At 44.3% G+C, this 15,709-nt stretch overlaps 1 protein-coding gene and 1 pseudogene across 1 annotated transcript in view; one reads left to right on the top strand and one right to left on the bottom strand.

Moving 5' to 3' along the window:
- LOC141126579 (uncharacterized) overlaps nt 1-15,709 on the top strand; it is a 927,381-nt gene that overhangs the window by 405,847 nt on the left and 505,825 nt on the right. The window contains exon 4 of the mRNA XM_073612498.1: nt 10,629-11,747. Within this exon, the coding sequence (XP_073468599.1) occupies nt 10,629-11,747 (1,119 nt within the window). The remainder of the gene's footprint in view (nt 1-10,628; nt 11,748-15,709) is intronic.
- Nucleotides 1-15,709, bottom strand: part of LOC141126578 (uncharacterized) — a 1,610,887-nt pseudogene that overhangs the window by 1,409,880 nt on the left and 185,298 nt on the right.

Raw genomic sequence — 15,709 nt, 5'->3', positions numbered from 1 at the left:
AATGAAGTCAAGGCTTTTATAACCGCAGGCAGACTGGGCGGCGATGTCGTTATCCAGTGGGACATAATAGTCCTGCGGGCTACAAGAAGGCAGATATGGGCCCAGTGCGGTATGTTTGAAAAGTCCAATGCGGACGAGGAGGATACTGGAGGGGTGATGCTAAACAGGCATAGTAGGCAGTCTCTATGTAATTTGATATTGCAGATTTTATTAATGTAGGCTATCACATCGTTCCAGTAGCTGTTAATAGCAGAGCACTCCCAAAGCCTATGGAGCAGCGTAGGACGTGGCAGTAAGCACCATGGACATAGAGCTTGAGACGGGTCCTCTTTGTTGAAACGGAATGGGAAGTATGCTCTGTGGATAATCTTGAATTGAGTTTCACGCCATGTTTCAGAGATCGTAAGTTTCCGGGTGAGCCTATATCCCTCAAGGATTTTGTCGGGTAGGTCCTCATCTCCTAGTATATGAGACCATTTTTGGAAAGGCGTGAGGCGGTACTTCCGTGACTGGTGCTGAATGAGGTGAGAATAGATGACTTTGCTTTGCAGTAGGTTGTCAATAAAGGATGGTTTAAAAGGATCAGTCTCGGGACCATAGCAGGTTTTCAGATAATTCGTGAGTTGGTAATGGAAGAAGCTGTGAGTTGGTGGCAGGGAAAATTCCCGCATCAGATTTTGGTATGGTTTGAGCTTGCTTGTATTGTTTTGGTATAACGAGGTTATCTTCATGAGTCCTTTGGATTGCCATTGGGTATAAGCTTTATGTAGAGTGGAAGGTGAGAACATAGGGTTGCCTTGTATTTTGAGATGTTTCGAGATGTTAGAAGGCAGACCAAGTAGTTTTCTGACCTCCCTCCAGGCGATGACAGTGTCCCTGAACAATATGCTGGTTTTGAGGTGGTGCGGCAGGTTGTTAGGATTGGAGTGGAGGATGCCTGCAAGGTCGTATGGAGAAGCCATAGAGTCCTCAAGGGCAAAGTTGGAGTATTTGGACCCTCCTGTTAACCAGTCTAGACCCTGTCTAAGTAAGCAGGCTAAATTATAAAAACGAATGTTGGGGAGCCCCGCCCCGCCCTCGCTCTTCGGGAGACATAGTTTTTGAAGCGCGATGCACGGTTTTTTGCTGGACCATAGGAAAGCTGTCACGGCCTTCTGAAGTTTCTGCACGTCTGAATGCCTCAGTAGTAGAGGTATGGTTTGCATGGGATACAGTAGGCGTGCAAATGATACTATTTTAAAAAGATGAGCTCTCCCAAAAAGCGAGAGGGGAAGGGCAGCCCAAGCCTCCAATTCCCGAACAATTTTGGCCACCAGGGGAGGATAGTTGAGTATATATAAGGAAGATGGGTCTTGGCCCATATGTATTCCTAAGTATGTTATATGATGAGGTGCAATGGTCAGCGGGGACAAATGTATCCATTTAGTGGATAGTCGAGGGTGTAGTGTTAGGATTTCACTTTTATCAAAGTTTATACGAAAGCCTGAGCAAAGTCAGAAGGTCGTAAATATTTGTTTAAGTCTGTCAAAGTCTGATACGGGGTCAGTAGAGAACAATAAAATATCGTCCGCAAATAGTGCAGAGCGGAGTATTTGGTTTCCCAAGGTGATGCCACTAACCCCTTCGGTTGAATTGAGGATTCTAGATAAGGGTTCAATCGCAATGTTGAATAACAACGGGGATAGGGGGCATCCCTGTCTCGTTCCTTTCGCTAAGGGGATGGTGTCTGAAATAAAGTTCGGGGTAACAAGGCGTGCCATTGGTGAGGCGTACATTTGTGCGAGGAACCTTGTGATTTGACCTGAAAAAACAAATTTTTCCATTACCGTAAAAAGCCATGAAAAACCAATATTGTCAAAGGCTTTTTCGGCGTCTAGGGACATGATTGCTACATCTTGATCGAGGTGTGTTTTAGCGTATTCTAGCGCCATTAAGACCTTACGTATGTTTAGTGTAGCTGATCGTCCTGAGACAAAACCTGATTGGGCTGGGTGTAAGAGGGACGGAAGTAAGAGAGCTAAACGTAATGCTATAATTTTAGACAGGATTTTTACGTCTACATTTATTAATGAGATTGGACGATAGGAGCCTGGAAGTAAGGGATCCTTTCTTTTCTTGGAGATTAGTTTAATGTGAGCTTGTGTCCCTGTGGGGAGGTAAGGACCTCCGTCCCACATGGCTGCATATACATGCTTCAGTGTGTTGGGGATGAAGTCAGCCGTTAATTTGAAGAATTCCGCAGTGTACCCGTCGGGACCCGGAGCCTTAGCAGAGGCCATAGATTTGATCGTGTGTTGTATGTCTTCTAAGGTAATAGGCGCATTAAGTGCCTCCAAGTGTGACGTTTGAAGCCTGGGCAGGCGTATCTTGTCAAGCAGAGCTTCCACGGCAGGTTGATCCGTTGGGTCTGCACGGTACAGATCAGTATAATAATCTGCAAGTAGTTTGCTGACTTCGGTAGGTGAGGTAACTAACGAGCCGGAAGCATTTCTCAGGGTTGGGATATGTGTAGGATGTCTTGGTCCTGAACATAGTCTGGCTAGCATTCTGCCTGCCTTGTTGCCAAATTTGTGAAAGTGAAGGGTAGAGTACGAGGTTTTAGCAGCTTCGTGCTGTTCTGCCCAGAGATCAAAGGCACACTTGGCCCGCTTCCATTCCTGTATATTAGCTAAGGTGCGGTCTAATGTTAGCTTGTCATGAGCTAGGCGTAGGGATTCGCTTGCTTGCATATACTGTTGTCGAGTGTGTTTTTTAAATTGTACGGTGTACGAGATGATTTTGCCCCGTAGGAAAGCTTTACCTGCTTCCCAGAAGAGGTTTGGGTCAGAGATATGTGCTCCATTTGTGGAAATATATTCTTCCCATGTTTGGTGCAAGACTTGTCGGAAGTCTTCATTATCCGCCAGATATGAAGGGAAACGCCAGATAGGGGAAGGAGTTGAGGGTGTGAGTTGTGTCATATGGACTGCGATGGGGCTGTGGTCTGAGATTCTGGCATCGTAAATGTCTGGGGTGTTTATTACAGATACTAGGGCCGGGGAGACAAAGAAGTAGTCTATACGAGAGAAGGTATTATGTGGGGGCGAGAAGAAAGTATATTCTCTGTCAGTTGGATGTGTCAGGCGCCAGATGTCTACAAACTGCATAGATTCAATAGAGTGTGCTAAGGGAGTCGCGTCTGGTGTATGGGAGGGACCGGGCCTTGTCTTTTGCTTAGGGAGATAAGTGCGGTCTGCCAGTGTGGACATGGCAGAGTTAAAGTCCCCGCCCACTAAATGCAATACCTCAGGGGCCGTGAGAATCCATTGAACCATGTCCTGAAAGAATGAAGTGTCTGGAGAGTTGGGAGCATAGATATTAGTGATAGCTACGGCTTTGTCACCTATGGTCATATGTAAGGTCAGTTTGCGGCCTAAGGCGTCAGCCCTCACTTCTTTGACAGAGTGTCGTAGGTTTTTATGAATTAGAATAGCTACACCGGCCTTGCGGCCCATTGCAGGGGATCCGTATACAGAACCTACCCACATTTTTTGAAGGCGTGTTAAATCGTCTGCGGAGAGATGTGTCTCCTGTAATAGGGCCACATCTGCCCAAAGACGCCGTAGATGTCTGAGAATGGACATACGTTTATTTGGGGATCAGAGCCCCTTAACATTCCATGATATAAATTTCAGGTGACTCCCGTCGGCAGAAAAAGACATGGTTGGATATGATAGTTACGATAAATGGGAGGCTGATCAGGGAGCCTCCTGACATGTACAGTGTCAACCATACGGGAATCACCCAAAAACTGTAGGTCACATAGGAGAAAAGGTACTAGTAAGGCAAACATGAATTGCAAATGTATTAAGCAATAGGTATTAAGCTGTAACAAAGCAGGATTACAGTTATGGCGTAACAAACTACAAACAGTGTACTTCACTTTTTTCCACATGGGATACAACTACCCATAATGCCTCTCAGCGACCCGCCAGATCCTCACATATGAGCATGATTTTGGCTAGGAGGAGTGGGATAAGGGAGGAAGAGATGAGGGAAAAGGGGGGAGAGAGGGGAGGGAGGGAGGGAGGGGTATGATCAGGGTATGGGGTTAGGGGAAGTGCTGGTTGTATCTGTGTCAAATAAAGGGCTCAGCTAAAATAATGAAGTGCAAAAATAAGGGGGTGACTTAATCAAATGGTCTGCCCCATTAGGGGTCTATAGCCATGGAGATCACCTGAGTTATTATGTTAACCTTTTGGGTAAACAGAGTATGTGGGCGGTGGGTAGTGGTAAACCAGGCTTGGAGGCATAATAACAGGACCTTTAGCTAACAAATACTAGCAACCGTGTAAGACATTACATCCAAAACAGGCTAACATAAAAAAATAGGAAGAAAACAGGTTAGAGACAATGGGGGGTAAAATTACCCATCCGAGGAAGTGTAGATGGTTAGATAAAGTTCCTGGAGTCCTTCATCGATTTGCAGAGTGGTCGTCTTGGTTAGTAAAGCGGCTGCGCTTGTATGGAGGTTTTGTGGGGCTGCGTTGCTGTTTAGGTGGTACCTTCGCTGTCGATGGTGATGATGATGGTGAATTCTCTTCAATGTTGCTATGCTCCATTTCTGTGCCTCGGGTGGCGAGAAAGTGTTCCGCCTCCTCAGGGGTATGAAACGTGAGGTGTTCTCCTTCATGTGTTTGGATGCGGAGGACAGCCGGATAGGCTAAAGAGAACCGGATTTGGTTATGATGAAGGGTGGAGCAGATCGGTGAAAACGCTTTACGCTGCTTCATTACCTCTATGGAATAATCTGCAAAAAGTAGGAGTTTTGCGCCATCAACCACTAAAGACCGTGAGCAACGAAACTTTTGCATTATGGCATTCTTGTCCGCGTAGTTGAGGTACTTTACAATAACGTGGCGGGGTTTGGTACGTGATTCTGAGAATTGACCTATGCGATGCGCGCGTTCAATAGTGCAGGGAATGCGAAGGCCCAGTTGTTCTGGGATAATTTTTGCGCATATATTGGTTAACTGTGGTGTGGAAACTGATTTAGGCAGACCAATGATGCGTAAATTGTTTCTTCTCGAACGATTTTCCAAATCATCGAGTTTGTCCCATATGTCCCTATTAGTAGCTGTGAGACGTGCTACTGCTGCAGATGAGGCTGTGAGTTCATCTTCCAGGGAGGAAATCCTATCCTCTACCTGATTGATTCTCTGTGCCTGTGCTTGTAGGTCAATATGTAACTGCTCTAACCCTCTATGGACTGCTGCATCCACTGTAGCTGTGAGAGTGGGGCCCAGCAGCGTGACTACAGCCTGTGCAATTCCAGCAGGGGAGGTAGGGTCTGTACCTTGTATGTCAGGAGCTGAGGGGAGCGGTGGTTGTGGCTGTGGCTGCGTGTGCCTGCTCCGTCATGCCTGGGGCGGCCGCCATCTTGGCTGTGTCCACCGCTGTATCTCCTCCGGTGGGGATCGTGGATGTGACCGCCCGAGCGTAGGATCGCTCCACAAAGTGATCCATGGGAGCCCGCTGTATGTCCGCACTGTGATGGGGGGTCTCCTCGAAGCAATAGCCGGCTTGAGAGGCAGATTAGTGAGGAGCGCTGCAGGAGCTGGAGCTCGCTACCTCCTCCTTATGTGGCGCCGGAACCGGAAGTTTATCCCAGAGTTCTAAGAGAACTTTGAGATATAGTTGTTGGACCATTAACAGCACTTTTTAATCAATTTCTTCTAACAGAAGAAGAAGTTCCCCACGACTGGCGGACAGCTAACATTGTACCTATCCACAAGAAGGGCAGAAAGGTAGAAGCTGGCAATTGCAGGCCAGTGAGTTTAACATCAATTGTAGTCACGTTAATGGAATCACTCCTGAAAAGAAGGATCATTGATCACCTAAAAATACATAGCTTGCTGGACCCAAAGCAGCATGGCTTTACTGAAGGCAAATCATGTCAGACTAATCTGATTGAATTTTTTGACTATATTACCGGTGTTTTGGACCAGGGTGGTGCTGTGGACAGCTCAGCATATCTTGATTTCAGCAAGGCATTTGATGCCGTTCCACATAATGATCTAATGCAAAGTTGTACAAGCTAGTACTTAACCCTTGGGTGGTTCAGTGGATATGCAGTTGGATAAAGTATAGATACTAGAGTGTGGATGTAAATGGGGTTCACTCAGAACAGATAGAATATGTGTGTCACCAGCACAAATTATAAACAATCATTAATAATAAGTATATCAGCTGCAGCTAAAGTACTTCACTACACAGTGAAAATATTGAATAACAATGCTGTAAGTGGATAGCTGCGCTAATATGTAACATGTAAGTCCCCTTTTTTGGACAAATGAGTCCAGTAATACAACCTATGTGCAGATAATAGTCCACTTGTGCAAGAAAAATAAAAAAGTTGTATCACAAAATCACTTATAGTCCGTGAAAACTCCTTAGTTATTCTGATTCAGTGCCAAAAATTATATTTCACACCACTGTGAGTGAATCCTTCACCATAAATACCACTCACTCACCAGAACTCAGAACAGAGACCAATCACTAGTTGTTTACCACAAGGCTCTGTACTGGGTCCTATTCTATGTAATCTATATGTAAGTGATATAACTAAAGGGTTTTGCTGATGATACAAAGGTGTGTAATAGGGTTGACATCCCTGGAAGTGTCTGTAACATGAAACATGATTTGGCATTGCTGAAAGATTGGTCAAAGCAGTGGAGACTGCATTTCAATATTTCTATGTAAAATAATGCACCTAGGGAAAAAGAATTCCCTGAGAGAGTACAACATTGGAGTACAGTGTTAGCCAGCACTACAGAGGAAAAAGATTTGGGGGGGACTTATTTCAGATGATTGCAAAATGAACAAACAGTGTGACCAGACAGGTGGGAAAAGCGAATAGAATACTAGGATACATCAATAGAGGGATCACCAGCAGGAGGAAGGAGGTCCTGATTCCTCTATATAGATCTTTATATCACTAGAGGGATCACCAGCAGGAGGAAGGAGGTCCTGATTCCTCTATATAGATCTTTATATCAGAGGGATCACCAGCAGGAGGAAGGAGGTCCTGGTTCCTCTATATAGATCTTTATATCACTAGAAGGATCACCAGAAGGAGGAAGGAGGTCCTGATTCCTCTATATAGATCGTTATATCACTAGAGGGATCACCAGAAGGAGGAAGGAGGTCCTGATTCCCCAATATAGATCTTTATATCACTAGAAGGATCACCAGAAGGAGGAAGGAGGTCCTGATTCCTCTATATAGATCTTTATATCACTAGAGGGATCACCAGAAGGAGGAAGGAGGTCCTGATTCCTCTATATAGATCTTTATATCACTAGAGGGATCACCAGAAGGAGGAAGGAGGTCCTGATTCCCCAATATAGATCTTTATATCACTAGAAGGATCACCAGAAGAAGGAAGGAGGTCCTGATTTCCCTATATAGATCTTTATATTAGAGGGATCACCAGCAGGAGGAAGGAGGTCCTGATTTCCCTATATAGATCTTTAGAGAGACATAATTTAGAATACTGTGTCCAGTTCTGGAGACCTCACTTGCAGAAAGATATTGATAAGATAGAATGAGCCCAGAGACAGGTAACAAAAATGGTGAAAGGTTTGGGGATAAAACATATCAAGAGCGACTGCAGGAACAGACTGTACAGTCTGCAGGAAAGAAGGGGAGACATGATTGAAACCTTTAAATACAGCAAGGGAGGAATAAGGTTCAGGAAGGCGGTCTTTTAAATATGAAACTAAAATCAAGAACATGGGGACATGACCTCAAACTAACTGGAGGAACGTTCAAAACATCAATCTACAATGTTTGAACCCTTATACCTCGTACACATGATCAGACTTTCCAGCAGACTTGGTCCGACGGTCTTTCCGGCGGACTACCTGAACGGACGGACTTGCCTACACACGACCAGACTTTCTGGCAGGCTAGGTCGGCCCGTTTTTCCGACAGACTTTCGCCGGAGTTACGGCAGACTTTCAGAATGAACAGACTTGCCCACACACGGCCAAGTCCGTTCATTTTGAATGTGACTCGGGTACGACGGGACTAGAAAAGGAAGTGAATCTCGCTGCTTTTATCGGTGAGATTGACACCTTGCGAGCCCCGTCGCAGGGCATACCAGGCCCTTAAGTCTGGTATGGATTATAAAGGGAACCCCCTACGCCAAAAAAACGGCGTGGGGTCCCCCCTAAAATCCATACCAGACCCCGATCCGAGCACGCAGCCCGGCCGGGCAGGAAAGGGGGTGGGGACGAGCGAGCGCCCCCCCCCTCCTGAACCGTACCAGGCCGCATGCCCTCAACATGGGGGGTGGGTGCTTTGGGGGAGGGGGGCACCCTGTGGGGCCCCACCACCCCAAAGAACCTTGTCCCCATGTTGGTGAGGACAAGGGCCTCTTCCCGACAACCCTGGCCATTGGTCGTCGGGGTCTGCGGGTGGGGTTTATCAGAATCCGGGAGCCCCCTATAATAAGAGGGCCCCCAGATCCCGGCCCCCCACCCTATGTGAATGAGTAGGGGTACATGGTACCCCTACCCATTCACCTAGGGAAAAAGTGTCAATAATAAAACACACTACACAGGTTTTTAAAATAATTTATTAGACAGCTCCGGGGGGACTTCCTCCGGCTTCGGGGGTCTTCTCCGGGGGCCCTCCGGTTCCTCTTCTCCTGGCATCTGGTTGGTTCTTCTCCGCTCTCTTTGGCCTCTTCTCCCGGTGTTCCAGTTCTTTTTCCGGCTCCTCCGCTGTCTTCATGCCGCTCTTTTGCCAGTGGAGGCCCGGACTTTTGGCTTCTTGTCTTCTTCCCTCTTCTCTTCTCCAGATGTTGACACGATGGTCTCTCCGGCTGGACTGCTCTCTGAGCGCTCCGCTGTGACTTATATGTGACTTATATAGGCAGCATGCCCAGGGACTGTGACGGCATAAGGGGGCGAGGTCTCCGCCTATATAAGTCACAACGGAGCGCTCAGAGAGCAGTCCAGCTGGAGAGACCGTTGTGTCAACATCTGGAGAAGAGAAGAGGGAAGAAGACAAGAAGCCAGAAGTCCGGGCCTCCGCTGGCAAAAGAGCGACATGAAGACAGCGGAGGAGCCGGCGGAAGAACTGGAACACTGGGAGAAGAGGCCAGAGAGAGCGGAGAAGAACCAACCAGATGCCGGGAGAAGAGGAACCGGAGGGCCCCCGGAAGCCGGAAGAAGACCCCCCGGAGCTGTCTAATAAATTATTTTAAAAACTTGTGTAGTGTGTTTTATTATTGACACTTTTTCCCTAGGTGAATGGGTAGGGGTACCATGTACCCCATACTCATTCACGTAGGGTGGGGGCCCTCTTATTATAGGGGGCTCCCGGACTTTGATAAGCCCCCCGCCTGCAGAAGCCAACAACCAACAGCCAGGGTTGTCGGGAAGAGGCCCTTGTCCTCATCAACATGGGAACAAGGTGCTTTGGGGTGGGGGGGCCCCGCAGGGCGCCCCCCCTCCCCCAAAGCACCCACCCCCCATGTTGAGGGCATGCGGCCTGGTACGGTTCAGGAGGGGGGTGCTCGCTCATCCCAACCTCCTTTCCTGACCGGCCATGCTGCGTGCTCGGATCGGGGTCTGGTATGGATTTTAGGGGGGACCCTATGCCGTTTTTTCGGCGTAGAGGGTTCCCCTTGAAATCCATACCAGACCTAAGGGCCTGGGATGCCCCGCGCTTGCCGCAATAGGAAAATTAGTTTTTTCTATTGCAGCGAGCGCGAGATTCAATAACCTGTCCATCGGACCAGCATACAGACAAACTGACTTTCCGTCAGGAACGGAGTCTGGCGGACTAAGATTTGAAACATGTTTCAAATCTAGGTACAGCGGACTTTTGGGAAAAAAAGTCCGCCGGAGCCTACACACGATCGGATTGTTTGGCGGACTCTGGTCCGCCGGACCAAGTATGCCGGAAAGTCCGCTCGTATGTACGCGGCATTAGACGCACTTGCTGAACGTACCTGCAAATCGAACCCAAGCACATTCCTCCATCACTATGCAGCACAATGCTCTGAATTCGAAAAAAAATATGAAATTCTCCAGCAGAAAATTGTGATATATTCATTCTATATAATAGATATATTTAATGATTGACTTTAAATATAGAAATCAGTATTATTTAGCCCTGTATATAGAATTATTTCTTTTATTTTTTCTGCACAGGTGGATTGATGAACCAAGTTGATCTTCATACAACTAAGTCACATGGGAAATGATCCATAGGGGTGTCTTAAGTGACTGAAAGTCTTAATTGCAGTTCACTGGAGGATTTACACAGGACACAAGTCATATCCGTTTTCAAAATGTTATAAATGTTTTGGTTGCTCTTCAACATTGATCCAGCCTCAGACTACAGCAAGAGAGAAGTAATTCCAGATGTTATAAAGTGACAATGGCTTTACACTAAAGTCCAACCCATGTATACATAAAAGAAATCATTTCAGAAGATATTTCTTGTTTGGAACGTGACAAAGGTTTTACAATGGAGGCAAAATGTATCACACACCAGAAGGTTCACACTGGAGAGAGACCATATCAGTGTTCTGAATGTGGCACAAGTTTTACATTAAAGTCAAATCTTATCAGGCACCAGAGGATTCACACTGGAGAGAAGCCATATAAATGTTCTGAGTGTTGTAAAGCTTTTACATTGAAGGCAAACCTTATCACACACCAGAGGATTCACACTGGAGAGAAGCCATATAAATGTTCTGAGTGTTGTAAAGCTTTTATATCGAAGCCACACCTTATCATACACAACATGATTCACACTGGAGAGAATCCATATCAATGTTCTGAATGTGGAAAAAGTTTTACACAGAAGGCTAACCTTATCAGACACCAGAGGGTTCACACTGGAGAGATGTCATATCAGTGTTCTGAATGTGAAAAAGCTTTCATAGAGAAGTCAGATCTTATCATACACCAGAGGTATCACACTGGAGAAAAGCCATATCAGTGTCCTGAATGTGATAAAGCTTTTACACACAGAAAACAATTTATCATACACAAGAGGGTCCACACTGGAGAGAAGCCACATCAATGTCCTGAATGTGGAAAAATGTTTGCACAACTGGCAAACCTTATCACGCACCATAAGATTCACACTGGAGAGAAGTCATATCAGTGTTCTGAATGTGATAAAGCTTTTACAACGAGGCAAAGCCTTATCGGACACCAGAGGTTTCACACTGGAGAGAAGCCTTATCAATGTTCTGAATGTGATAAAGCTTATACAAAGAGGGAAAGCCTTATCAGACACCAGAGGAATCACACTGGAGAGAAGCCATATGAGTGCTCCAAATGTGACAAAGCTTTTAAAACCAAGGAGGCTCTTATCAGACATGGGAGGATTCACACTGGAGAGAAGCCATATCAATGTTCAGAATGTGGAAACAATTTTACACAGAAGGCAAACCTTGTCAGACACCAGAGGGCTCACACTGGAGACAGGCCATATCAGTGTTCTGAATGTGACAAAGCTTTTAATGCCAAGCAGAAGCTTATCATACATGAGAGGATTCACTCTGGGGAGAACCCATATCAATGTTCAGAATGTGATAAAGCTTTTAGACAGAGGGAAAGCCTTATCAAACACCAGAGGATTCACACGGGAGAGAAGCCTTATCGGTGTTCTGAATGTGACAAAGCTTTTACACAGAAGTCAAACCTTATCGCACATCTAAGGATTCACACTGCAAAGAAGTCTTTTTAATGCCCTGAATGTGACAAAGCTTTTACGGTTAATGTTGAGCAAATCTATCACTAGAGGATTCACAAGCTTTAGCTGCAGACAGGAAACTGAAAGAAGGGGGATGTTAAAGGGGTAGCAGCTAAACCAGAAGGAAAGAGTTGCTGGTATTTCATTAGTTTCACACCTCATGTCATCTCACAAGCTAGTAAAAAAGTGAAAAAGTATTCTATGCTACTTTGAAAAATAAACTAAAGTATGTGAGCAAACAGAAATGTAATGGACAGATGTATTGAGTTTATGTCCACCAGGCACACACTTAGAAAGTCCTTTGCTATTTTACCTTTTGACCATTTTTTTCACATAAACATCATTGACTGAACTATGTTTACTCACAATTTTCATCTTTTTTTTTGGAGCTTTGACCGAACATATAATGTATCTCCAAGATTCACTAACTGAGCTGTGTTCCCAAGTGTTTTCTTCTTGTCTGATCCTGACTTAATACATTTACAACACTGCCTCTGTACCAAGACTGGGTAGTGGTCAACCCTCTGAATCCTACGTGGGAGAGTCCATTCCAGGCTCTGCTGACTATTGCTATATCAGTCAAGCTTGAGGGCTTCAGCTAAGCCTGACCTGTCCACACCCCCCCATTACATGTTAAATCTGCCCTCCCATGATCCATACCAATTGTTCACACTCCACCTCCTCTCATGGATGACAGCTTTGCTTGCAATTTGTGATTGGGAGACCAGCCAGAGAAATGTCTCTGCTTGGTGAGAAAGCAACCTAATCTAACCTGGTGTAGGCCTTCCAACAGTGAGTTGCTGCTGTTTTATGGTAGGTGTTCAACAGTACCACTTAATCCAGGCAGGCCACTTGTGTTTAATCTAGTTCTGCCACAAATCTAAGGGAATCCATTAGGTGAAGATTAGATGTTCTTATTATCTTGTTTCTCTGTACAGCTATTGCTCATCTTCATAGACCAATCACACAGTACAACTGCAAAAGATCTGAACTACAAAGTGGGAGACTGAAAGTCCTCTGGGGTTCTCTTTATTGACTCTGCATGGACAGGTCTGTTTATTGAGTAAACTTTGTACAATTTATGTAATTATTGATTTTATTGATTTTTCTTCACAATCTGTCATTAACCAATTTAGACCCTGTGGCCTTTCTCTCCATAAGCTCCCAGAGCTTTTTATTTTTGTTTTTGCCGTTGTTTCTGTTTTTTCTACTGCACCTTTAACATTTGTCGTTTACTCAGATGTTTTATGCATTAATTTTTCGGACAGATAGCTTTCATTTGGTAGCAAATTATGGATTCATTGTTATTTCCTTGTTTTTTTTGGAGAATCAATTTAAAAAAAATAAGCATTTTCCTGTAATTTATCCCAATGTAGCATTTTGGTAATTTTGTGCATCCCTATATTTTTACTCAAAAATATAATCAACAACGTCTGTTGATTAAAACAATGTCACATTGGTGCAATGTTTATGTAATGGAGGGAAAAGGTAAAGCTCAAGGTGAATGTCTGCATTATACTTTTGCAGAGTTTTTTTCCCCTTTCTACACTACAACGTGATGCACACAATGGTTATGTAAACTGTTATGCCGCGTACACACGTTTGGATTTTCCGACAACAAATGTTGGATGTGAGCTTGTTGGCGGTAAGTCCGACTGTGTGTACGCTCCATCGGACATTTGTTGGCGGACTTTCCGCCAACAAATGTTGGCTAGCATGTTCTCAAATTTTCCGCCAACAAATGTTTGTTGTTGGACTTTCTGATCGTATGTACACAAGTCCGATGAACATTCGTGACGTGGCAAATTATGAAATCTCCAAATGCAGCGCACAATTCTCTTCTTTAATGGGATAATAATGAAGCTGCTTTGCTGGTGATACTGATGGAGTTATTGCAAACAAATTTTCAAAGGCTTTTTTTTCTAGTAATATCAAGAATATTATTATTATTATGTTTTTTTTTTTATTTGGGCAAGTTACCACAACACCATTATCCCGTAGTTTTTAAGATCAAAGATACAACTATGCTGGTGTCTCCTGTTAATTTTACATTGTTTTTATTTAGAATGTAACTGACGACTCCAAAACTGTCATTTGAAGTAAAACACATAGCCAAGTATGATTCTACCCAATTTTTTTAATGTGCATTAAAAAAATAAAACAAATAAAATTGGACATGCTATCATTATTCAACCAAAAAAAGAATGTCAAAGCAATAACTCCAAGGCCAATAATAAATAACACGTTATCTCCTCCGATGTCTGGTTGACGAACGGCCATTCAGAAATGAACTTAAAAGCGAGAAATGAAAAACGCAAAAAGAAAAGTGCGAATCAACACTCACGAAACTTCTACTAACATGAAATTAGCAGAAGGAGCCCAAAGGGTGGCACTAAAGAGCTGAAAATCCACGTAGTGCATCTTGTACGTCACTACGTTCGTAATTGTTGGCCAACATTTGTGTGACCATGTGTATGCAAGACAAGATGGAGCCAACACCCTTCGAACAAAATTCCACGGTTTTGTTGTCGGAAAATCCAATCGTGTGTACAGGGCAAAGGTGTAACATTAAAATTATGTTAAAGCCTCATTTTTTTAATTAAAATGTTTCTTCTTTTTATCATTATTATACAGGATTTATAGAGCACCAACAGTTTGCGCAGCGCTTTACAACATGAGGGCAGACAGTACAGTTAGGATACAATTCCATACAAGAAGAATCAGAGGTGGGGTGGTGGAGGTTAGGTGGAGGCAGGATAGTCTTCTCCAAAGAGAAGGGTTTTCAGGGAAAAGTGGACAGAGTAGGAGATAGTTGGACAGATTGTGGTAGGGAGTGTCATAGGATGGGAGAGGCTCTGGAGATGTCCTGGAGGCAAACAGGGGAGGAGGTGACTAGGTAGCTGGAGAACAGGAGGTCTTGGGAGGAATGAAGAGAACTATTTTGTATTTTGAGAGAGAAAATTGAGTACTGTCCGTGATACTTTTTTTATTTGCACTAACATACAATTTTTCAGGACAAGCTTTCGGGGTATGTCCCCTTCTTCAAGGTCCAAGCAGTACTCACAAATTTTTAAGCAGAATGTTAAAGAAGAAAAAAAAGAGAAAAAAACAAATGCATACAAATCAATGGTAATAAAGATAGCAGCAGAGTTAGTGAGATAAGACAGAGGGAGAGCTATAGAATGCAGGGGGGATACTAGTCACAGAGGGGTCGTAAAACTTTAGCATAAAGTGTAAGGAAACAATATCTAAATTCAGGCCATTATTTTTCGTGTCAAAAAGAAGTATCATTCTTAGTTCAAACATTTTCCTTTCCTGGATAGTTCTGAAATTCCCTTTAAGAACTAAAACATTGACAATTTTCTCTGTCACAATTGCACTAATACGGCTACAATCAAATCAAGTATGGTATTTTGAGAATAGGTAAGTCATGTACAGTAGCTGGGGGCTAAGATGTGGATGGCTTTGTAACCTGTTTGTTTTTTTAATTTAATTTAACTTAATTTAATTTAATGGGTGAGTGGCAGACAATGGAGCGATTGGCAGAGAGGGGTAGTGGACTCTGAGCAGTTTGTAAGGTGGATGAGTCTGGCAGCAACATCCATAATGGACTGAAGGGGAGATGTAAAGGTGTAAAGCCTATGTAAAGGTAAGCCAATGAGGAGGGAGTTGCAGTAGTTGAGGCGAGGGAGTGAATTAGGAGCTTTGTGGTGTCATTAGTTAGGAAGGGACATATTTTGGAAATGTTGCGGAGGTTGAGGCAGCAAGCTTTGGACAATGATTGGATGTGGGGCTGAAAGGATAGTTCAGAGTCCAGGATTACACGTAGTACCCTGGCATGGGGGGACAGGCTGATGGCTGTGCCATCAATCTAGACAGAGCAATCAGGGGATGAGGTACTTGTGGGAGGAAATATTATGAGCTCAGTTTTGGATAGATTGAGATT

Source organism: Aquarana catesbeiana, linkage group LG02, assembly GCF_042186555.1.
Source record: "Aquarana catesbeiana isolate 2022-GZ linkage group LG02, ASM4218655v1, whole genome shotgun sequence".
Classification (NCBI taxonomy): domain Eukaryota; kingdom Metazoa; phylum Chordata; class Amphibia; order Anura; family Ranidae; genus Aquarana; species Aquarana catesbeiana.
The sequence above is the reverse complement of the archived record's forward strand: the minus strand, read 5'-3'. Positions and strand labels throughout refer to the sequence as shown.